The sequence below is a fragment of the Egretta garzetta genome, unplaced genomic scaffold, assembly GCF_000687185.1.
Source record: "Egretta garzetta isolate BGI_Z169 unplaced genomic scaffold, ASM68718v1 scaffold365, whole genome shotgun sequence".
Classification (NCBI taxonomy): domain Eukaryota; kingdom Metazoa; phylum Chordata; class Aves; order Pelecaniformes; family Ardeidae; genus Egretta; species Egretta garzetta.
The window spans coordinates 681,789-706,999 of NW_009259602.1; the positions used below are offsets into that span (position 1 = coordinate 681,789).

At 44.5% G+C, this 25,211-nt stretch overlaps 1 protein-coding gene across 2 annotated transcripts in view; it reads right to left on the bottom strand.

Moving 5' to 3' along the window:
- Nucleotides 1–2,807: 2,807 nt before the first annotated feature.
- The window catches only part of DIXDC1 (DIX domain containing 1), a 35,672-nt gene continuing 13,268 nt past the window's right edge, over nt 2,808–25,211 (bottom strand). The window contains exons 3-20 of one of the 2 annotated variants that reach the window (XM_009638409.2): nt 25,063–25,188; nt 23,664–23,913; nt 22,332–22,439; nt 16,483–16,595; nt 14,793–14,941; nt 11,585–11,674; nt 11,425–11,478; nt 10,441–10,491; nt 9,243–9,347; nt 8,665–8,718; nt 7,984–8,076; nt 7,828–7,899; nt 7,024–7,110; nt 6,705–6,866; nt 6,511–6,577; nt 5,550–5,658; nt 4,878–4,986; nt 2,808–3,969 (exon numbers count right to left, since the gene is read on the bottom strand). In XM_009638409.2, coding sequence (XP_009636704.1) covers nt 3,889–3,969; nt 4,878–4,986; nt 5,550–5,658; nt 6,511–6,577; nt 6,705–6,866; nt 7,024–7,110; nt 7,828–7,899; nt 7,984–8,076; nt 8,665–8,718; nt 9,243–9,347; nt 10,441–10,491; nt 11,425–11,478; nt 11,585–11,674; nt 14,793–14,941; nt 16,483–16,595; nt 22,332–22,439; nt 23,664–23,913; nt 25,063–25,188 — 1,880 coding nt within the window. In that variant the 3' untranslated portion in view covers nt 2,808–3,888. Of the gene's footprint in view, nt 3,970–4,877; nt 4,987–5,549; nt 5,659–6,510; nt 6,578–6,704; nt 6,867–7,023; nt 7,111–7,827; nt 7,900–7,983; nt 8,077–8,664; nt 8,719–9,242; nt 9,348–10,440; nt 10,492–11,424; nt 11,479–11,584; nt 11,675–14,792; nt 14,942–16,482; nt 16,596–18,923; nt 18,947–22,331; nt 22,440–23,663; nt 23,914–25,062; nt 25,189–25,211 lie in introns of those variants that run through there. The other variant, XM_009638410.2, reaches the window with a different exon arrangement.

Below are 25,211 nucleotides of genomic sequence, written 5' to 3' on the forward strand. Positions count from 1 at the left end.
CGCCGCGCGCGGGGCACCGGGAGGGGGGAGAGAAGCCCGGTTTGGTAGAGGGTGCAGCCTCGTAGCTCATGTCAGCGAGAGGAGCTTGCCCAGCAGCGAGAAGCTTGGGCTGTGGCCAGACGTGTACGTCGTGTCCCAGCACCCACCCAAAACTGCACAGGCCGTCTTGGGTTCTCCTTGTCGCTATCATACGGCCTAGATTTCAGCAAGATCCCCGTTCCGCGCGGGGACAGACGGATCCAGAAGCTATTCTGTGCACTGGTTGGGACGATGGCTTCTGCCCGGGATACAGCAGCGCGAGTTCCCCCAGCCAAAGACCTCCCCTAGTCTTCGAAAGCAAGTGTTTTGTCAAGGGGTTGGAAAGCAGAAGGGCATGGGCTTTGCTGGCTAGCACCCTCTGCAGTAAAATCCCATCACACAGAGTGCTGCTGGTTTAGCCGTGCTAAATGATTGAGGAGTGGCTGCCTTGATTTTGTATCTTTCGTGCCAATTTTAAAAGTAAATGTGAGTTTTACTAACCCTCTGAGCCTGCTCTTCAGGGCCTGTGATTTTACACCTGCTGATCTCACACGTCAAGAAGATACATCCTTTCCTAAAACACTGCAGGAAAGTGATAGAAAAGGTTGTCTCCAGGACCAAGGGGGAGGGTAACCTTAAGCACTCAAAGCAATTTATGCACTGTATCCCTACCCATGCCTTCTCATTTCAAAGCCATCTTCCCCTTCACCAGCACTGAACAGACTCAGTTTGCAAACCCCATTTTATTGAGATAACTGCTTGGTTCACTAATCCAAGGCTTATCCAGTCGAGTATGTCTGGTTTAGATGTACAGATAAAGCTTCACTTTCCTAGAGAACAGGCTTTAGAATAATTGCCCTTTCTAAGTGATGAATGCAAACATCAGAGTTTCTATGAAAATATAATTTTTACACATAGCATGTATGTTACATAAAGCAAGTTGCAAGTACAGGAATAGGAAAGTAACTTTGGATAAAGTTGGAGAGAAATAAACATTCAAAACAGTGAAAAGAACAAGTCCTGGGTACAATATTAAGAGCACATCCCCAGAATAAATCCTCTGAAGTCAGTGTTACAGCAATGCCCAAGTGATTTAAAAACACAACATTGTTTAGTTTTTATCAGAGGGAAACCATCTGGCCAGTGGCTTTTCCACCTGATACCTCTTTTATCCCCGTGCCTAATATTCCTCACCTGCTCCAGACCCCTTTCTGTCAATTGTGCAGAGGTAAAAAGTCTGAAGGCAGCTGCAGTGCCAATACAGAAATAAAGCTGAACCCAACCTCTCCATGGGATACAGCTTATCAGAGCAACAATGCTTCAGCTTCAGTGACAGCAATTCTACCTTTGCTATCAGAGAGGGGAGCTGCATATAGGAACCCAAGAATAGAGCACTATCAGTTCTGTCTTGGGGGATGTCCTCTTTTGTCCTAGCTTACATGTGATGTTAGCATGGATGAAAGGTACATCACTGCCAGCCCCAAAAAGCAAGCTTTTTGTCCAGTCTTGCTCCTTCTCAAATACAGCCCATTGTTGTGCTGAAAAGTATGTGTTTCCATATAGGGTTCAGTCCTTGGCTCTCTTAAGCATATTAAATGGGACCATGGTTATCTGAACTGATCTAAGAACAAGAACAGGCCATCTCCTGTGTCAGTTGACAACTATTTTCTTCATGGGAAAACTGGATAGCTATGGGCAAGGCTAGATTGAAGCCTTATCCCTTAGAAGCTCTGATCATATTAACAGCCTCCTGTGTCTTCAGTGCTTCAAAATCCAACTGCTCCTCTTTGAGTAGCAGAGAGGGATATGGAACTGGCAACTACAGACCTTGACAATTGTCTTAATTTTCTCCATAAAATCCTAGCCTGGGTGCATGGCTCTTCATAAAATAAAATTGATAAGTAAAACCTAAGAAACACTTGAGAAAGACTAGCAATTCAAATACAGTTGATTTCAGTATAACAACCCCATGCTCTCTTTACCAACCCACTAGAGATCATGCAACAGAGAAACTATTTCCAGGGAGGGGAAAAAAAAATTGAAAACAAAACAACCTTGCTTCTTTTCCAGAAAGAGATGTATTCCCCACCTGTAGCCCATTGATGAACTTGTTCATTGACAAACTTTCCTATTGCTGTCTGTAAGGAGAAAATCACCATAACAAATTGTACAGAACAGGAGGCATGTTGTGTTGTGCCAATGTGGCACAGAGCCACATAAAAGCCTTGAGCTACTTCCTGGACAGTGAAGCAGTGAGAAAATAAATAGCACTGTTGCTGCCTATTAAAGCTGGCAAAAATATAAAACCCAGTAGGAACTAGTTGGATTTCCATAATAAAATAAAGTTATGAGCCCAGTGTTGTGTTAACAGGAGACTATACAAAACATCTCAGCATCCACTAGGAAAATGAGTAAAACACAGTATAATGCGTGCAGAAATATACAGAAAGCACTTGCACCAGTATAAAAATATCCACGGTCCTCAGACAAATGTAAACTTGGTACAAAATAATTCCAAGAACAGGAACATGTTTACAAAAACACATGTTAATATAAAACAGTAAAACTAGGTTCACCCTCTCCCAGCCTCATGCACAGCACAGACACACAGGTAGTCCACAGAAGGGCCACATGTACTGAGAATGAGTAGAGCCTTGACTTGCCATTTGACTTAGAAAAGTCAGCTGTGTCTGCTGCTCATCACAACCAGCACTCTGGAAGTACAGCTGACTGGCAGCAGAAGGGCAGAGACAGGCAGTGCAGAAACAAACAGAAACCCCCACAAAACCAAAAAGAAACACCCACTCTCAGGGATTTTTAGGGCTTGTTCTTTCCCAAGCAGTCATTTATTTCCTGATCCTTCAGGCACCCCAGGAGCAGGCATACCAGGGAACTGGTGGTGTAACTGATGGGGTTTCTCTCCTACTGGTGTGGATAAGTTTTTGGTGGCCCTGGCACTGAGTGGACAGCAGCACAGTGATGCCTATGCACAGGAGGTGACAAACTGTCTGCCTTGCTGTAAAAGAGTAGAGGGCATGAATGCGGGGAAAGCAGTCCAACAAGGAGAGGGGTTTGTAAGTACCTTAGGGAAGCAGCTGATTCCAGCTCCCCTGCAAATGAAATCCTTCAGCAAATAAGCAAGCACCAAGATCCCACAGTTCCCATGGCAACAAAGCAAACCCAAAGGGCCTCAGAAGTGAGTACAGCTTTGGAGAGCAAGTGGGAAAAAGCAGGACTAGGAAACGGAAGCCTGAGTTGGGAGAAAGGGAGCTTTGCCAAGCTGGTGATCTTTACTTTAGACCATGCATAAAACCTCCAGAAGACTGTCTTCCCTCCCCAGGTCAAACTTCTATACTGGCATTCTGGAATGTCCACTCTGCTCCTGCAGCATGTCTACGTCCAGGACTGAAGTTGGTCAAACCTTCAGCTCGCATAATCTAGCAGCTTCTTCTGATTCATGAAGGCAAAGCTTCACATTTTTGCCATCAGTGCAGATTTATGTAATACCATGTACAAGAAAGCAGACTTGAAATGCCCAGATCACAGTCTGCAGCACATATTGCAGGAATGGAGAAGCTGGGGAAGGGAGTAATGTATCATTAAGGCCTTTGGGGTTTAGTTGACAGGACAAAGCAAGGTGTTTCTTTCCCACAGACCTGTCATTTCAGTCTCAGAACACTGTCCACATTTGGCCATGGAAAGTCAGATGCCAGGTGGCATGCACACAACATGCATTACCCGTTGTTTGTAGAGAAGCCCTCTTTTTTGGCAGCTTGAATTGGACTCCTTCCAGCACACATGCTTTTTGGTCATTCTTTGAGCTCAGCAGCCAGTTACACATTTCCATAGTGACAAGACTTAAAAGCTTGATTAATTCTCCCCATGGTCTTCTTCCACCCAGGCCACAATTTTCCCCTCCCAACCAGGAATGATGTCATCATCATGGAATACCTACAAAAAAAAAAGGGAGCCCAGTCATGTCTGGTGTCTGGACACCACTCTTCTACAATGTGAGTAGTGTGAGAGGCAGACATCAAGTGGGAGATCCTAGCTCAGATGTCACTACACAGCCCAGAGAACATGTACTTCATCCATCATTCACACATCTGAGTAATCTTTTCGGGTTTTAGCTGAAAAACTGATTAGGCCCCTCTAACCAGTAATTATTGGCATGTTTTTGACAGAAAAGGTAAAATAAAGACAGGAAACATGCCTTTTCTGATCTAGACTACGAACTCCAGCTGCTTCTGCAGAATGGCCACCCAGTCAGCTGACTGTTCCCACAGAGAGACCAGAGAGACCCTTTGCACTTATCTTAATCAATTTGGGAAACAGGAACTATCCCAATAGCCTTTAATGAATCCAATCCACACCACATAAACATAAACAGGGCTGTAATGCAGTACACAAAGGAAAAGATGCCACAGAATTCTCTCCAAAAAACCTTTAAAATAAAGCAGGAGAATGTTTTTTGAATAAGCCACGTTTGCTGAAAGTGTCTCTCATTGCAACAAGTTTTGTAAAGCCACTTGGAAGGACTAGAAGTATAGTCTGGGGTTTTGCCCAGTGTCCCCTGAGCAATGCTGTGTCAGACTGTCTTTGCCAATAGCCAGCTCTTTGCCCAAGGGGCTCTGCAACCCCCAGGGCACTGCAATCCCATTCACGTAATTGCTCTGGCTGGGAATGAAAACATACTATTTTAGCACCTCAGAAGAGGAGCTTAATCTACAGTTGTGAAAATAGTCTGTTCAGGGGCAAGTTCAATGATTTCATTAGTTTAGAAGTGAGGTGACCACAGTCTCCAGGGTTGTGTGGTAACACTGAACCCAAAGCAACAGACAGCTAAATTCCACACTTACCTCCTCCTTAACCGTGCCAAACTCTGGATCCAGGGCTTTGAAGTGGTACCGGTGGGTTCCTTCACGATCAATAGCTACCTTAAAATCCTTCAGAGTCACTTCCCCTAACCTGCAAGGGAAGAGTTTGGCACTATCCCATGGTAGACTGTTACTGGATTTAACTCAAGTGTTACTACATGGCATGCAGAGCCACAGCACAAGTCTAGCTAGGCATGTGGCACCCTGGTCACAGGAATGTGAAGACTGTAACCCTCCAGGAACACACCTGTCAACCCCAAGGTCCTCTTCAGAGGAAGAATTGCCTTCTGATTTACTAAGAACCACCTCAAAACAGCTTTTTTCACTTTCCCTTTTGCATTGATGACCATAGTTTTTTTGACAGGAGTGTCCTGCACTACATGCCACAATAGAACCACTTGGCTGCTTTCTCTTAGAAGTTAATTTAAAAAAAAAAAAAATAAAAGAGTGAATCTTGGGGCTCTAAAACGAATGCATCAGCTAGGGGAGTGCTTTAGGCAATTTTCCCCAGACAGTGTTATGAAATCCAATGCCCAAGTTAATTCGCAGCAAACGTGTGCTGGTGCTGACCATACCCAGAAAAGATCAGACTAATGCATTAAGGGAAACAAGCATTTTCCACACCAGTGTCAGCAAGGCAAAGCCAGACCTCACCTCTTTGGTATGTTGACCATGAAAGGTGTGAGGGAGCGGTCAGTGAAGTACAACACTTTGGTGCAGGCACTGGTGTTCATCACGGGTGTGCTGTGAGAATGAGGCAGCTCTGCAAAGAAAAGAGCACAATCATTGGGGAACAGCCTGTCTCAACAGGAGACATAAGGGGTAGTCTCATCAAATTTGCTATCGTAGCAGAGAACCTGGTGATGGGAAAAGATTCTTAGGACAGTGGCTAGTCACCCCTTTTGGGAAGGGACAGGTATTCCCTTGCTTACTGGAAAACTTTGCATTTTAAGGTAGGGTCACCATCCAACTGTGTTGTTAGCATGGAAGATTTGCCTAGCACTGTCCTCCAGGATTACTATCCCATCCACACAGGGGCTTGCTGCCACCATCTACTCCATAGACACTATTCACTACCTCAGCAGTGACAGAAGAACCTTTCTGGAAAAAACAGCCTTCATGATGAAAAGGAAGCGTGAAACTGCTGCAGCTGGAACCAGGAAAAATGGTGTCAGAAAGAGCTGTGCTGTTATGCATATATGAAAGGAGCTAGACACTGAGGGGAACAGGGGAAGAGGCAACTGTACAGTTATCTGTGTCCACTAGATGGTGCAAACCAGCAGGACAGCTGAAATAACATCACATTTCCCACTCGTCCCAGGGTAATTGTTTACCATAGTTATTTATATTGCAGTACTATCGAAGCAGCCCAGACAGACTCCCACTGTGATGGTGCTTTACAAACAAGCAGTCATAGATTGTCTCTGCCCCTTTTCCTTTGCAGTGAAGCCTAACCTGTACAACAAATGACTGAAGGGAAGAAAGTGAGCTCTGGTAAAGGGAATAAGAAGCTGGAGGTGGCAGATTCCCAAGAGGATGCTATGCCTTGGACTCTGGCTAGGAAACCTGAGCAGTGAATTTGGCAGTGGGACGGCAGGAGCTGAAAGGCACTTACTGGATTTGGGAGGCCAGGAGTCTCTACACTTATTTGTTGCTCTGCTTGCCGGTGATTTCCCCCGGATCTAGGGTGCAAAGCCAAAAAAGTGAGAACAAAGTGTCACTTCCCAGTTGGAGCTCTCTTTGCTGCTTAGCTCTGGGTTGCATGCGAGGGGCAGAGATTAAGAGCTAAGTGCCCTAGGAAGCCTTTACCCTTCTCTCTTGCCTCTTCTGTGTTTCCATGCGGTACAGCCGTTCCATCAGGCTGGAAATGCCCTGTTCCAAGCTGTCAATGGTGTGGTGCTGTGGATCATGGCCACTGAAACTGTTCCTGAGGCTGCGAAGGGCATCACGAACCAGCTGCAAGTCATTTGTCTGCCCAAGAGACCATGAGTCATTAAGACTAACTCCAGGCTGCATCTAAAGCCACAGGTCTTAAAGAGGAAGTATCTCTTAACAAGATAATAGCTTCCAGGGTATCTGGAGCCCTCATCTGCATCTGGCTGGGAGAATATCCCTTAGGTGCACTTACCCCTCGGTGGGTCATGGGAGCAGCTCCTTTCCCTGCTGCCTGGAGGAAGCCATTGCTCTGAGCACTATGACCACTGTAAGCCATCACCTGTTCAGAGGAAGATGCGTGTGCCACTAGGAATGTAAGTGTTAGGACCTCCCCAAAGATCCCAATTTGCAAGCTTCAAAATGATGAGAGTACACGAAAACTTTCCACATCAGTGATATAACTCCCATCCTCTACCACATAAATACACTCACTAATGAGTGCACAAGCAGTCCTATAGGTCAGAGCACAAACATGATTGCTCACATACAGATGGAGAAAGAGGGGAGACAGGAAGGGGCTTGCTGCTACATCACAGAAGGCTCTGCAAGCTCTAGTGAGCACAATCAGCATTTCAATGGCACTGTGCAGGGAAGAGATATTGGGGCTGTCACTCTTCCCACCAAGACAGTTCCAAGTGCTCAATACCAGGCTCAACAAGAAGAGTTAAGCAGCTAAGCCCTGATCTAACTGTTGGTCAGTGTCAGAGCTGAAGCTAAAAGCCAAAGTCTCTGGCTTCCACTGACTCCTGTGCTCCTCTCACTGTTTCATCCTTTAGGATTTTGATGCAAAAGGCTAAGCCAGAGTGCTCACTGCTGAGAGCTTTGGTAAGTTGGATGTTTTGTGGAGCCTGGCTGCCTTATTTAGGGGACTGACAATGAGATTACAGAGCCAGGCCTCTCTAGGATAAAATGATGATTCCTGAAGAAAGGTAGCTAAAGGCTGCTGGACAGAAACATCACTCCAATAGTCTCATGTGTAGACCAAGGCTTCCCATACCTCTTCAGCTTCTCTCTTCATACAGTGAGCTAGCAAGGCGTCTTTGTGCTCCAGCTCCCGCTCCAAATCCACCTGTGAGGGGAGTGGAAGAGTCAGCACAAACCAAGCCACCAAGGTAAGTGCTCAGGGCATCAGTACAGCCCACCTGCTCCATACCTGTTGGTAGCTGGCTTCAGAAAGCTGCCTAAGCATTTCATCCAGTTTGGTCTGACGCTGCTGTAAATGCCGATCCTTCTGGCCCAGTTCTTTCTGCAACACAGTAATCAAGAGAATCAACAACAAGATAGTGAATATGATTCACAATCATCTTCCCATGGCAGGGAGCTTCATCTCATCTGCCAGGATCAGGTTCCTCTACAGGCTGACTTACACAATGTGTGTACTTGTAGCTAGATGTTAGAACTGAGTGTCAAAGCTTTTTTTTTTTTTTTTTTAAGAGATAGGTCAGATTGCCTGGAGTCCCCTTGCACAGCAAAGATCTGCTACTGAGGCCAGACAACTGTCCCAGAGAAAACAGATTTCTGAGGGATCAGTGGACAATCAGGTGACCCAACCTAACCTGATAGGCTTCTGTATGAGTGTTAGATACTCAGCAAGCCATCATAGAAAAAACATGACAATAAAAGATCTACTATAAAAAGCTGTGGGCAGAACACAAATAAATCTGATCCCTCCATCTCATTACAAACATCCATGGCTATTGCAACTTTTTCACTATCCACAGTGCCATTCCTAGAGGTGACTGAGTGCCAGGGAGATAGCAGTCACACCCGCAAAACTGAAGAACCACAAGATGCCACCCCCAGCAAAGCCTCCAGTGAAGAGGAATTCCATTACTTTGTATTCTGCCAGTAGCCGGTTTCTCTCTTCAACCTTCCTCTGAAGGTCAACCTGCAGAAATAACACATAGGTGTGAAGTAGATATTCCTGGAGAGTTAGTGACAACCTCTCTGCCCCTTGTGCTAAAGGATGACCCAAGACCAAGTATCTGCAGAGTTCAAGGGAGCTGGTGTCTAAGAATGGCAACCTTTTGGACAGGAGAGTTCCTTCCTTGCCCTTCTCTCTCCAGACAGACACTGTATATGGCAGCTCCACCTGTCAAAGTGCCACTTGCTAACCCACGGAGTACAATGAGGAAGGAAGAATGCAACTGTACTGAAAACATCTTGGGAAGCTCCTCCCTGTTTCAGCTGAAGGTCTTTGAGGACAGGAAGTGGGAGTGAAGAACAGGAAATTCCAGTGAGTCCCACAGCTGGCCAGTAGACAGTTTTTACTATGCAGAGACCTTTGACTATCACTATCCCACGACCCCAAGAACTCTGCTGCAACCACCAACTCCACCCTGTGGCTGCTGGAGCCCTCAAGGCCACCAACCTCCTCCTAAAATATTCTAACCTTCAGCAGCAGTGACTCACATTCTGGTTGTGCAATTCCTCCTTGTCCATGTTTGCTCTCAGCAATTCCTGCTTTAGCTGAAGAACCGAAGCATCCTGTTGAATCAGCCTTTGCTGTAGAGCATCCTAGGAAAACATTTTATCTTTAGGAAGGTACAAGACAGAGGCAGAGACCCTTCCCTGGAAAGTGAGTGACCTAGACCAGTGGCCATAACACAGTAGGGCCACTCACAGGGCTGAAATGTTGCTAAGGGCCCAAGAGAGCAGGACATAGACATCTGCCCAATGGGCTCTCAGCCCTTCTGCCTTTCTCTTACCCAAATGTGTTTTCCCTGCCAACGTTCTAGCCACCTGGGACAGGAATTTCTGTGCTTCTACCTGAACTTCCTGCTCCAGAAGTGGCCTGACAATTTGCTCTTACGGCAGAAAAGAGCAGTGTCTTTGGAGGGTCTTTTCAGTGGCCTACAGCTATAGAGTCTCCAGCCATGCTTCTGCAGCATCCACAGGGCAGAAAAAGGCCAACGTCACCCAAGGACACAAGGAAACTTAAGCTCTCAGTGTGACCTAGTTGTGCAATGAAATCCACTCTGAAGAGGCTAAAGTCAGGACTAATTCTGCACCTTTCACTCAGTGTTACACAGAAGCAGAGAGCTCTACCTTGGACAGCTACTGCCTTTTGCTTCCTTCACAGGCAACTCTAAAAATACCTCTGCTCAGGAGTAATGATTAGTGTTCAGAACTCTGGAGGGAGAAACTGAGCAAACAGGAGCCAAAGTTGTGAAAAATGCTGCAGCTGAAGAGGACAAGGATACCCTCGTGCTCTTTTTCCTCTGCTGTCAAGAATGAGTTCACTGGGCTAATCCTACTTTGCACACTCCAACACAGAGGGTGAAAAAAAAAAAAGCCATGAGAAACACGTAGGCATCCTATGTCTCATATTTTGTTTAGTGGAAACAGACAAAAGAGGGGACATTTGACCATAATCCTACAGATGGAAACAGAACCCAGGGGACCCAAATCCTTGTCCCTGCCTTAACTGCAGTCTCTCCCTGGAGCCAGAAAGGGACTATAGAATCCCCCACCTCCAAGTCCCCCAATACAAATCCCTCTAAAGTCTGAGATTCCTCAGAGGTGTATGGTTGCTTCTGGCCCTATTCATGGGCTGCAGCAGACTCTAAAGCTTTACTAATTATATTTGATGAAGTACCCCTTCCCTCACCTTTATTCCCTGTAGGTTTCGAGCTTCTTGTTTGTATTTCAATAGCTCCTTCTGTTAAGGCAACACAATTTGATTAAATGGCATCTTGTCACCACTTCAGAATCAACCAAAGTCAGCGTTCTCTGTCCCCAGACACCTGCTTCAGAAGAAAGCACATCCCACTTTCCCACAGATCAAAAACCTTGTCAGGCCCTGAGCCATTTTAACGGGTTACAGACATGACAAAACAGTTGAGCAGCTCCCTAAGCCCCTGCTATTAAAGCCACAAGAGAAAAAAAAAAAAGTGCTTAGTCCCCCAAATCTGTCCTTCAGGGAAATGTTAAATACTTCTCTCCCAGCATCAGAGCTGATCCCAGAGCCAGCATCAGAAGAAAGCTGAATTAAGCCAGGCTTTAGAGGGCAGGTTCTTCTTAGCTGCGTTTATTTCCTACTTGAAAGATTGTATATATTCATACATGGCTAGAAACTTAACAGCTGTCCTGGATAAAGTTTTGAGAAGCTAGTACAACCTGGATCTCTCCACCTTCAAGAGCGTGCAGAAAAAAATCTATTTCAGGGCTCATGTAAATTCCTGTAAGATTTACATATTTGTTTTAACAGCAACTGACTTCACCAGCATTGGTTTGAGGCAAAGTGGGGAGGCAGCATATATTTTTCTGGTGCTAACCCACAAACTTTTATTAACTGCTAATATGGATACAATAAACACTTGCTAGCCAAGTATTGCAAGTACTCTCCAGGTCAATGAATTATGGTCTCAGGGAAGCAGATATCTATATGCCTGGGGGGATGGAGATCCCACACAGCAGAATATGGGAACGGAGTTGGAGCCCTAACACAATATATCCTTCATGTCATCTGTTGTGTTGTCCATCCCCCCGTCCCTGCCCCACCCCCCTCAAAAAAAAAAATCAAGTAGGACAGAGTCTACAAAGATATCCTGATCCAAAGCCTCTCTTTCTCTTTCATCTGTCCCCCTCTAACCTTTAGGTCTTGATTTTCTTCCACACTCTGGTCCAGGCGACTTCGGATTATGATCTGCATGTAAAATACCATGGTTATTATTGTGCAAGACACCTGCCTGTGGCAGAACAGTGCAAAGGGCAGCTTGATCAGAGAAATGTAGGTACAGCAATGTGCTCACCAGCTGCTCTTCGGGGCAGGCTCCACGTTCACAAAGTTCAAAGGACCCTTCCTGCTCATCCTCAGGTAAAGACCCATTGAGCAACAAAGCCTGGGAAGATGAAGGGGGAAAAAAAAAAATCTGCTCTTCAGGGGTTTCAAAGGAAAATAGGCTAGCTGCATCTCTGGCTAACATTCATACCAACAGCCTCTAAACGGTTTCATTTTCCATTTCTTCTGTCTTATTCCCCTCAAAAATGAGTAGAATTTTTCAGGAATTAACAAGATTTATCCCCTGAAAAAGGTCTCCCAGAGATAACTGTCAGCCCACACTCTTCCCCACAGAAAGACACTAAGCAAGGACAACTACTCAGATTTTCAGGGAGTGAAGTTTGTCTCAGACTTCAGTCCAAGGGTAGCCTTCACTACAATAGCAGATTTGAAGTCTAAAGTGGAAACTGAACCGGGTTTACATTGTAAGGCTTCTCTTCTAGAATGAGACTGAAGTGTTGCCTGCTGAAAGAAGCCATTCTAACCACACATCTACAGAAGACTTGAGAAACAGGTTGTTCAGGGAAGCCTAATTCTGTTCTACACTAGACAAGACCGTGACACATTCAGAACTGTTCCCAAGCGAGGGAAGAGCCCTCACCCACACAGACAGTGAAAAATCCTGTGCTTGAAGAAGGCTACAAGAAGCAGAGTATTAACTCCTTCAGCAGCTCCAAGGTAGCCCAGATGTCTGCAGGAAGATGCCAGAATTCCCACAGTAGACTGAATCCAGCCTGAAGGAGGGAAAAGCATGCACTGTAGGAAGTGTGACTAGCAGGACGAGGCCAGATCTCCAGCAGGGTATACCATACTGTTTTTCTCTGGCTGATGGTTTTCACATTGAGCTTTCTGCCTCTAACTTCTAGGACTCAGGGCACTTGGTATATGCCAGGATGTTGCATGCAACTGGACACATTGGCAAGTGTCATGCCTCTTTCCATTAGCTTTTAGTTTATTTCTATTTGATCTCCATGGCTAAAACCAAGATATCCCATTTGCAGTAATACTCCTGTTCAGCCACAAAATACTTCAAGGCTAACAGGTCAGGTTCTGCCTGCTTACAGAATCTTCCACCAAAGAGCTGCAACTGCTGCCGAATAGCAAATAACAATCTGTATTCAATTAATGCAAAAGCTCTTTGGAAAACTGTTTTTCTGAGTGCATCCCAGAGTCTTCCCACCAGGACACTCAAGCAGGAATCACACAGAACATAAAAAGCTGCCATGGTTTTAGTACCTTATGGGGTGTACATACATCAGGTCCCTGATATTTCAATCAAACTCCCATGAACTGGAGGCTCTTAAGTATTGAGCAAGAGGGGGGAAAAAAAAAAATAATCAATTAATCAAATCCAATTTCTTGGCTAGCAACATCAGCTGCTTCTTCCTACTCACAGGGGATGAGAGTGCAGCAATGCCAGCTGCTCACCCTCAGTCCTGAAACACAGGGCCAGGGTTAGAGGAACAGGACATGCCAGTCCCTCCAGTGCTGCCTCTCCCTGCTCCCAGTGGGTACATAACGCAACTGGATTTTACCAGTGAACCAAGCAAGTTTTTTTTGTGAGTCTTTTGTTTCCTGCCCATTGTCCACAGGGAAAGTGCCCACCCCCCCCCACCCCACCCTCAGCTCCGGCTGCCTAAGCTTCTCACACAATCTCTGCTTTGTTTACTGGCACATAAATATTTACAATTCAAAGCCAGTATGGTTCCCAGCACAAACAGAAAGGAATATTCCTGGGAGAGTTCAGGGTCTTTACCATATGGAATAGGGTCTCTACTCCCCATGCAGAGTCAAACACATTGGGCTGAGGGTCATTTGGTCAGGGAGAGACTGAAACAGGGCAGCAAGGAAAAGGTCCCACAAATAAATAGTTGCATAGAGAATGTGCCAAATATTATAGTTCAGCCTAGCTCACTGAAAGACTGATGCAAGCCTCTGTGACCCCTGATCAGCTCTGTGAATCTTGATTGATTTCCTGACATTCCTTGTCTCTCTGCATTACTTCCAATCACAAACCACAGTAAGACTGCTCTATTCTCTCAGGCTGCTAACAAAACCTGCAGGCTGCTAAGTGCCCTGGTGAAGAAGGGGAGTCCCATCCCCAGCATGTGGGAAAACACTGCTGCATTTTTACCATTTTGCACAGTATCATACAAGCTTTGCACAGTGACAGCACATACAGGAGTTAGCACAGCATCATAGGACAGGGCACCAAGCCAGTGAACCCAGCTAGGATCTGGACTCCAACCAAAAGACAACACAAACATAACCACTGTCAAAACACAGGCTTTGTTTTAGATTCTCTACAGTTGTTCCATTCTTACCTGCATTCAGTGTGCCCTTTGCCCTCTCACAGTCCACCTAAATTTACTATTAGTGAATCACTGATCTTCAGTCTTCACAGCAACACAATCATCTCATCTTCTCTTTCTCCACATCCTTTTCTCTCCCTCCCTACTGAATAAAAGCCTCAAATCGTGTCAACACTGAGGTTTGGAGAAGCCTGAGCTAAGAAAAAGAAGAGGTTGTATCTGAATTGAACAGACTGATGTTAAAGTATACTGGGACTGGGGAAGTTTTCCTCCTTCCCTGGGTTATCTTGATTAAGCATGCTACACAATGACAGGGGACAGCCATACCCTGCCACAAGCAAGACTGTGGCTGGATCCAGCTGTCTTCTAAATTGCATCTCGGACACTGGAAAGGACAGTTTTGGCCTTGTCCATTCTGGAAAAGGTGACCAGCACGAAATCACAATTACAGGATCTAAGAGAGCCTAAACATTGCAAGAAAGGGAGATGTCAGAGTGCTTAGTCAGTAGCATTTTGTTGCTGGATAAGGTATCTGCTGGCTGCAGCCAATATACCCCAAAACACACTATCCATCCACATTATGATCAATACTTCCTCATTCCTGAGGAACTCTTCCCTGAAAGGACTCATCCCACAGGGTGAGACACAGGGAAGAGCCACTGTCCCTATTTAACCAAGGTGACCCAAGAGACCAACTGATCTCTTGCACAATCACCCCAGGAGACCTCACTGGACCAGGACTTTTATTCAACTCTCTCAAGTTCCAGGCCAGTGTCTCAGCCGCAAGATAACCTGTCTTCCAGCTACAGCTGGTGGGAAAAGAAATGCATGTGGAAGGGAATGCTGGCTGAGAAGAGAATTTATTACCTGCAAACCTGAAATCATCTTCTTTGCTTCCTCCATTTCCTTTTCCAAATGGTCCTGTTGTTCCAAAAGCTGCTCCTCCCATGAATTCTCCAAATATGACCCAGAGTTCCCTGCTTGCCAGTCAGGCTGGAAATGAGATTCTGTCTCTTCTGGAAGAGAGAGCAGCTGAATGTGGTCACAACAGACAGAGGAGTCCAGAAAAGACTTGCAGCACACACTTGCCTGCTGTCCATACTAGTATCACTAAGAAACCAGCACATGTTCTAGGCAGTATCAAGGAAGTTGCTACAGGTATGACATCTCATCTAATCTCAAGGATTTATGCCTCATTCTTTATGCAAAGGAAGCTTTCCTGTACACACATATATCAAAGATAAGCATCCTTCCCCTTTGTTAACTTTGCTGCATCCGATTCCTCAGTACTGCAGATAACAAAGCACATCAGAGGGGACAATGCATTGCACTGTGTGGTAGAAAATACTTAAGGGGAGAAAAGCAACTGTGCAATTTGAAGAACATGTCTTACTATTAGAGGGTGCACCAAGGACCTACTGAAGGCAACATTTAACAGTATTTCTACTTGTCAAATAACATGGCTTTCTCAAGGTAGACAACACAACTAATTCTAAAAAAGACTTTTCTCTTAATAGCAAGTTAATAGCCTTGCATGCCTTTTCTGATCCCCACAGCGTAAGGCGGATCACTGCTTAACTATTATCCACTGGCTGGCCCAGCAATGTAGGGTTTTTTTTTCTTCCCTAAGAAGGGATGAGGTTTGATGACGAATAATCATAGCTGTGCTTGTTAGCTAGTTGACCAAAAGTGAAACTGGCCAATTCAAGCTGCTGTGCATCTGTAGACATACATCTGCAATATCCTACTGTATGGGCAGCAGGCAGATGCAGTACTGCTAAGAATATAAAAGCCACAGCCTGCCAGTTACTTCAGTCACTGAGGTAGTCTGTCAAATACTTTTGAAGGACCACTGAAGCAGGACTACACTGGCGGCAGCAAAGCACTTCTAGGAGAGCTTCTGTCATTTGCTCTCGGGTTATATGCTAACCAGAAGGAGTTATTAGGCTGCATTCCTGAGGAGAAGAAACAAAACAAAAAATTCACTTCAGGAACTTCTTTGAAAACGTTTCCTTCAATCTGCATGAAAATTTTACGTGTAAACTGACCATATCACAGGGTATTTGTGGCAATACTGCAATGACTTCTCAATGCAAACACCAGAACAATACTACAACTATTCAATTCCTTGCAGAGTGCCACTCAACCTATGTACAGGTGTGCTGTAAACACAGACCCTTATGCAAAGTCAAGTGATGCATCATGGGCTTGACAAGCTCACATGGACTATTTCTTTAAGGGAATTTTAAAAGTTTTTTTTCAACATGGCCTAATGAGGCTGTGATGAAAGTATTCATCCTACAGTGAAAATTATATATGACCCTTAATCCTTCTCCAGAGCTTTTTATTTCCCAAGCATTATTTTGCAAGCCTCACATATACTGCCATATTATGGCATTACTGTAGCATTAAAGGTTTTTAAATTTAGTTTTATGTGAACAAATACTCAGCATCACATTCTCTACAACCATTTCAGTCACTGGGGAACTTTTCAGCAAGTTTGATACAAACAAATCCCAATGAAAGTGTGAGCTGTAAAGCATTATCTGCAAGGTACCTGTTTTAGTTTCTGTTTCTTCAGTGTGGATGATCACAAGTCTTTCCTTCTCCTCTGATGGGGCTACAGTGGATTCGCTCTTCGCACTATGGACAGGACTGGAAGATGTAAGACTGCAGAGGAAAGGAGAAACAGTTATTCTAGCACTGATCAACACCATCCACATCCAAGACAAAAGTGAATATGCAGGCAGGCTTGTTGAAACTAAGAATTATCTGCATACTAAGAAGCCATTAACAAACCAAACTGGGCATGTAACTTTTCCATAACTCTACAGTGTCATAGCAGTCTAACTGATAAGTAGCACAATATGTCCCTCCATTATCCTTAACAGAATGCAACTTTGAGACTGCCACCATAGAATTTACATACACTTACACAGGGGTAAGACCACACTCTACTGAAGGTCTGCTCAGAAACAATTTACTGCAAGCCTCATGTTCATACTGCAAGCTGAACGAAAAGCCACACCAGCTTGCTTCATCTCTTGCTCTGGCTTTCAAAAAGCACCACTTCGCTAACTTGAAATTGTAAGGGCAAAATATTTTTGAAAGTCAGATACCACTCACTCATGTTCTTAAGGTTAAAACTTCTTGGAAGTACCCTCATATTTCCTCTGGAGTCATCTCAGCTGACTGAGGTTCAAGCAATCTTTTTTCAGAAATTCTTCCTAAATGCATCACCCAGGCAACATCAAAAGGCAGCTGAAGCTCACTGACCCATTCAGTGTACCTCTAAAGTTGTGGGAACTAATCCTGGCAAGTGTGAGCAGGAGTTAATTTTTCGTTCTCCCCAACACAGAAACAAAGGGCAGAGAACAAAAAGAAAACAGTGTGGAAATAATATAATAGGTTTAGAAAAACAAGAGGCTTTGACAGCTCAACTTCCACATCTTCCCATCACTGCTGCTACGTATTCCACAGCTCTCACAGAATCAGAAAAGCCTTGCAATAGAGATGGAGATTACTTGCTAGCAGCTCCTGTCTGGTCCACTCCCACAGCCAGTATGGCCTACTTCTCATTTATATTACAGACCTGCAAGCAGTCAGCTTTAACATGGTGAAAGTCCATTTAGTCTGAAGCATTAAAGGAAAAGATGAACACAACTTACTAAGTGAAAGAATAACCATCTTCTAACATGGATCTCTACCAGCTACAGTACCTATTCTTTCCTGCTCAAGCAGGGTGTGCATGATTGTTAAAGGGTCTGGGACACCTGGCTTTGCTCAAGCATTTACCTTCAGTAAGGCTAATTCCATTACAGCAGTCCTTGATTAGGCACATTTTGTACACAACATTTGTAACCAGCCCCCTGGTCCTGCTTGTCACTGAATGGGTGCACAGCATAAAATTAAAAGAATTGTTTGGGAGCCCAGAGAATACTATTGTGTTTGCATTATATAACAACGGTCAGAGGAAAGAATGAAACTTTCACATAGCACAGGTACAAACAGGAAGCCCAGCTGATCTAACATGTCCAGTAACTCAGAGAGGGATTTTACTTCCTTCTAGGAATAGATCTTTATATTCCCCCTGCATATTCTCAGCTGATACTCTGAATGTGCCATCATCCTGATAAGACCACCGAGAAGTGCATTGCTGGTTCTCATCCATGCAAAAGATGAAAGAATGACAGCTGTCCTAGAAAAACAATATTAGCAACTGTTGGGTGAAAAGGTGGTGAAACTGAGGGATGGGCAAGAGCAGGGAACTGAAAAGAACAAGCAGGACAAAAAACAAGGGGATACAGAGCCTGGAAATAACATTCCCCTCTTCCAAAGTCTGCTCCTCTCAGCACTGGATCCACAGCCCAAAGCAAATATAGCTGAGGCAGGGGGATGTGGAAGGGTAGTGTTAAGAGGTCACTACAGGTCTCCACAACATAGACAGTTTTACAGATAATTGTTTAGGCATTCCTATAACCACAGTCCCCTTTCCAGGCAGTTTCCCTACTTTAAAAGGCCAGTGGTCTCACATGGCATCAGTGGCAACCTCTCAAACCATGCCAAACAGTGAAAGAGCTGCTGAGATGCACTCAGATGCAGTAGCACAGGTCATGTTGCCTCATACATTATGCTATCAAGTTAATGCTTGAAACATTTCTATGTTTTTTCTATCAGTCAGACCTGTTAGAGTGTGAAATATCCACTGATGCAATTTGTTCTTTAAAGTACATAACAATTCATAATTAAAGCATGCAGAATTAAGTGCTGGGTAATTAAAGCTATTTAAGACAGATTTACAATGAAAACTGCTCCACTTTATTCCTTTTACCAGTCAGTTTCTTAAACCATATCCTTTCTCCACCAAGTCCCAGAGTTGCCAGTGCCTGCACAGTCAAGGTTTTATAGGAACAGCCCCAGTGATAACTCTGAATTCTCATAATTTTAATAAACACCCCATCCCTGCTGTTTCAAATTACAATGGCAACAATCGCTCACCATTTGACCTGCTTCCCTCCCATGATCCCACTTTAACCTTTCGCCTCACAGAATCCGTTTCCCAGGGAGCCTCAGGCTTCTGGCTAGAGACATGTCTTGTCCCTTCACATGCTCAGAATTCAGTGCAGAAGACAGCAGCTCCTGTCAAACTACTGGAAAAATATTTGCAAGCCAGATTGCTTCACGTTAGCTGAAAGATTCACAGCAGGAAAAAAAAAAACCTCAGGGTCTTTGCAAGAAACCGTCAGATGGCAGATAAGCAGCCCACACACATATTTGATTCCAGAGTCAGGGAATTCTGCAGCCTGGGTTTTGCTTTTGCTGATTTTCCTCTCGGGTTATTGGTCTCTTGCTGCTGCATTTTGGTCAGCTGCACACCCAGTTGTTTTCATCACAAGGACCGCGATCTGGATTGCCAGTGGTGTTTCTCATCCCATTCTGCCCTCTTTAGACTCCAAGCACCTGCTGCAGATGCCAACAAACAGCCAAGAAAATGTGAAAAAAATTGGGTTCCCCCCTGTTCCAGGCTTGGATGCGGTCTTGGAAGACGGCATGCAGCACTTCCCAGCCCTATGCACAGCTTCCTCTTCCTTCGTATCTCCAGCTCCCTCTCCCTCCTGCTGTCACACAGGCTGTGCAAGGCAGAGCCTTTTCTCTGAGATGCCTGGCTCAGAGAGGGGGAGGGAAGGCTGGTGGAAGGGGAGGGGAAAGGGAGAGGGATGGGTGAGGGGCTGAGTGGCCTGGGAATCCATCTAATTTTGGCAAATTTTCCACGAATCATTTCAATTGCCTTTGCTTATTAGAGCTTTTGTCTCTGGGAATTCTGTTATTCAGGCTGTGAGCCCTCTTATTGAAGAGTTAATGCAGAAATGAGACGATGCTAGGCAGGGGATGCTGCCCTGGGACAGACATGACAGCAACACAATTAGATGGAGGAGGATGACTGCAGTCAATAACCACATCTCTCTAAAAAACGTGGCTTGTTTCTCTCAGCCAGTTTTTATAACTAAGCTCATATATTTCTCTCTGGAAGGAAAGAGAAAACAGGCATCTTGTTTTCTTCATGAAGCCTGGTGTCAGCAGAAGACATCCCCAGGAGCTGATTTGCTCCCAGGCCAGATTGCTCTCAACTTCTTTGTGTAGATCACTGATCACTTATGTAAAGATTCTCACCAAATTATGTCCTATCAGCAATAATATTGCCATTACCATATGGTAACAGAACTCATGACATTATGAGAAAAAACGAAAACACAACACAAACTGATTTAGGATGTGCAGAGAAATTTTCACTTGCCACCAAAATACAGCCACATATGAGCAAACAGCAGTTGTCTGACAATCCGTTATAGGGTAGAAGAGTACACAAGATACTACAGCTACCTTAAGCAGAAAAATGAGAGGAGGGAGCAGCATGTTTCATTTGTTGTCCTATTAAGATCACGGTTCAAGAGTCAATACCAAAGTCCTGTGACACTAGCCATGAAATCCTGTTGCCAAGACCAGAATTTTTACATGTCCCCTGGAATGACAGCTTCAAAAGTACACTCTCTACTGACATCATGTGGAGGCAGTGGTCCAATACTGGCTCACATTGAGTTCCCACACTCTTCCAAATGTGTAGGTCTGTATTTGTAAACACAATCTCAATGTTACACAGCAAGTTTTGGCAATAAATACAAACTATTGTATTTTCACTCATCTCTTGGGCCAAGAGACCCTAATTCTCAGGTACACAGAGGCTCCTTTGTACTCTGAAGCATCAAAAGTGGCCTGAGAAATCCTGTGGAGACATCCTGCCTGCTGAGAAACTGTCAGTGGCAATCTGTCCTAGGAAAGTGAACCTCCTTACTCCTGCACAAATTGGGAGGGGGGGGGAGCTAGTTGAGGCACTCGGAGCAGCCCAGGCAGGTCAAGGAGACAACGAAGCAGAGTTGGGGCTTACACTGGGGACAGGAAACTGTGAATGAAAAGAACACTGCAGCTATGATCAGGCAGCTCTGCCCTCTTAGTCTGCTCCAGAACAGATTAAATGGAGCAAAGCATCATATCCAGAGGGAGATCTAATACATTCAGTTACAGTCCTTTGTCTTCAATCTAGTTTCTTGCTCCCTGGGAAAAGAAGGGAAAGGCTGTCCCTTACTATGAAGCTATCCATGCTGGATCAGCTCCCCCACTGTAGTACTTTTTCTTCAAAAGCCCCTTCAGCTACACCATCTCTCCTATATCCACAACAACAAGCACAACCACATCTTCCCTCACCCCTCCATTGCTCAAGTAAATCAGGGCAAGCATTTTGACTTCTGCCCAGAGCAAAGGGTAGTAAGAAGAACTTGTAAGGCACCAGCATAATGTGTTGTAACTGGAACATGCTGCTCAGGTTCACAGCTGCACATTGTGGCACCTCCTATTGGAAATGTGTTATATAATGCCATTCTAACCAATCCTGTCTTCTACAGGTTCCATTTCCTTAGAAAGCCTCCACTTGCACCAGTTTGACCATGCCTAACTTGTGCAGTCAAGAACCTCAGTCAAGGCTGCAGGTTGTTTATAGCACAGAGCACATATATACTTCTCAGGATCCAAGTCCTACTTCAAAGAAGAAAGTGACCTCCAATGGAAACCATACTGAAATCTGACTTTCAGGCTTCACAACACCACGCAGGAGATTTTTCAGTAAAATAAATTTTGCACTTTAGATTGAAGGTAAAAGTCTGGGGGATGGAAGGGTAAATTAGATAACTGTAAATCTAGAGACAGTTAAACATTATGGATGAGGGCAGGATGGCAGACACAGCTGCAGATCCCCTAGGACCATATATCTGGATTAAAGACTGGTGTGTTCCTATAACTGCTGTTCAAATCCACATGCCCCCTCACCTCCATCTCTCTGCAAGGCACAAGGTTTGTTGGTTTAAGTTCCTTTTCTCCACAACTTTTCCATCAGCTCTGAAATATTCATACCTTGCACCCTAGCTACTCTGCCACTTCCTTTCTGTGAAGCAGGCCACAAACTCCATTTCAGCATCCCTCATGTCAGCACTCCCTCAAAAGGCTCCACCTGTACATTCAGGTTCCCAGTAAAATCTGTCTTTTCCTAATCCTATTCCCCTGCTCTCACTGAGGGATACTCCAGAGCTTTAGACAATTTAACTCAGAAGATCCTAGCTCTTATCTATGCGATCAGATAATGAATGAGATAAAATTAATCTGTGGAAGAAATGGCAGTAAACCACTGCTTCATGTTGGTTCCTGAGGCTTCATTCTCCAGATCAGGCAGGAGACTGTATGCTGGGAATCCTCTTTTCTAACAGAACTAACCAGATGACAAGTGATAAAAAAGGGCACTTTAGGGAATGTCAGACAAAGGACCACAAGGGGACACATCTTGGCAATAAAGTTCCTTACCTGGAACAGTGGGACTCCAGTGGCATGTTCTGCTGCCCTTCATACTGCTGTACTAGTGCCCGGACACTCCAATAGGGATTTTCAATCTCCTCATCCATGCTGCTATTTCTGGAGATAATAATCACAGAATGAGGGAAGCCTCACCTGATATGAGCAGAAATTCTTCTTGCCTCCAAGAAGGAGGGTAGGAAAGCTACTGAAAGGAAGGTAAGAAGGAGGGGACAGCTAGAAAACTGCCAGTTAAGAAAATTCTCCTATCAGGGACCTCCATCCCATCATCTTGTTGTGAAGTAAACACAAGCAAACAGTCCCTCCCCTTTTAAACTAATTCCTAATTCTGGTACTAGAAAACTACAAAAGCTCTGGAAAGGCAAGGAAAAGAACAGAATTTGCAAATAGCACAAGGGCTGGCTTTTCTGAGTAACTCCTGGCCCAAGGCCTTTGTAAGAGAAACCTTTAACTTTTAATTTTTCAACAAAACATACTATTTCAACCTCATTTCAAAACTGCTTTATGGGTACTCCCTTGAGCCAATATAATATGGGCAAATACCCTTCAGCTGGGTAAATTAAACCTTCAATAGATCACCATCTGGCTTCCATTTAGATGTCATTACTATTATTATAATCCACATAGAACCTCTTGCAAGTGTTAAATGTGCTTTTCAGAATTACACATTCCTTCTGTACATGGACCATCTCCCCTCATTATCACCAGAACGCCTCCGCTTACATGGTAGGCTGCATCAGCTTCTTAACAGCACACAACACTCTGCATCTGCCTAAACAGTAAGCATAACATTGGGGTGAACAGCAATGTAGAGACAGAATGGACTTGTACAACAGGCTCAATGGCTCAGTTCTGGAAGTAACTGCTCTCAGATCTGTAACCAGTACCTGTAGTTAAGACCTTACTTTTGTTTCACTTGAAATGAGAATGCCTCCAAGTAGACGGTACCAAGAAAGGGCACTGTGCTCAGCATGAAATGGGGAAAATGAGGCAGCAGAGTTCACTCTGGCTTGCCCATAAAGAACTGTTCTTTTCCAGTGAGATAACAGATCCAACAGTTATTTTGCTGCAAGACCTGAAAAGAACCTGGGATACCTGCAGTCTTCATCACAAGGCAGCCAGGCTAGGTCAGTACTCCCCTTTGTTAGGCCACTATTTATTTAGGCTTCAGTGAGACAGCAGCAGTTTGTCTCTATCTGTTTGCACAATAGGAGAACTACCTTACACCAGAAATTGTCAGGATAAACAGGCATCTATTTTAAAAGAAATTGTGTCCATCTGCTAATATGACCTGACCTTACATAACCAGGGAAAACTCATTACCTCTGTCTGTGCCGGAAAACATCCCGGCCGGATTGCAAGACATCTTGACGAACATCTGCCAGAGCAGCCACCGCCCCTTGGGCCACTGCAGCAGCTGAGCGAGGCCTGTGACTCGCAGATGGTGCTGAGCAGCTCTTCCCTGCCATGCCAGCAGGGCTATGATTCACTGTTCTCCCGGAACCTGGTTTGAAATGAGCGGCTAAGGCCAGGATCAACCTCATGATAGATTTCAAGTTCCCATCAACAATATCTGCAAAATGCACATAAAGCCAAGGACAATGCCATTAACATGAAGTCCCACCAGAGCTGTATCTGACCAACAAGAATGAATATAATTAAACCCAACAGGACCATGCCAGTAAAAGAGAACTATGCAAAAAGGACTGCATTACAGTACTGATGCTTAGCTCTGCTTGTTTTGTACAGAGCAGCAGACCGACTGCCACCTACAGATCACAAGTTTAAATGCTTTGATTAGACCTGAGCCTTCCCCTCTGTGTCCATTTCCAGCTAACAACCCAGTAGGTTACATGGCAGCACATCATAATTACTGAATGCTGACTGGAAAAGTACAGCAATTACTGAAGACTAACACTGTACTAGCAGTCACTTCAATTAGCACATGGAATTTGCTTTTTTTTAATACTAAAGACCAGAGAACAGCAAAGTATTTCTTTAGCAATAATGTCCTGTACCATAAACTGTTTGTAGCACCTTGCAAATGTTAACTTAATTTTAATAATATCACACTAGGCACTTCCCCCAGCACATAAACTAGCTCAAACATGTTGATCTCAAATTCACTGCAAAGATCAGCCATTCTTTCAGACTAGGATTTCTCAAAACAATTTAGCCAACTGAGATACTCAAGTCTATTAGAATAATTGGAATAGGTTTTCCAAATATCAGAGGCAGCCTAAAAAAAAAAAATCAAACAAGTGCTGGAGGCATGAAGGCTGGTTATTACTTGCTTTAGTATTCAAAAAATTAGAAATAGCCAAAATAAGTCACAGTGACTGTTACCTCCATGTCATTCATGGAGAACATGAAGCCAAAAGTCTGTGTGAATCATTTGAAGTCCTAGAATGATTCAATGTCACAACTATGACCAGAGCTCTGGAGCATGTGTCCCAGAGTCTTGTGCCTATATCCTATGCTATATCCTATGGGAACAGTATTCATCACTATATTTAAATTCCAAGCCTCTCACCAAGGCCTATAAACCAACAGCTTGTACTTTTCTGCTAACAAGCGTCATGCCCTCCAGGTAGTCTGTCTCAGCATTTTTCCCTTCCTTCTCATCTGTAGAGACAATACATTATCTATTTGATATGAAACAAAGACAGAAGCAGGCTTTCAACAGATGGAATCATCTGTGGTGACCACTAGGAGCACATACCTTTTGCTGATGTCTGATGCATGCGGATCTTTTTTGATGCCACAAACTGTAAGACTAGCTCCACATTTTCCCTCATCTCCTGCTGGCTGGTGGGGTTGACATGAATGCCACTCAACTTCTCACCAGCTAAAGGAGAAGAAAAACATTAT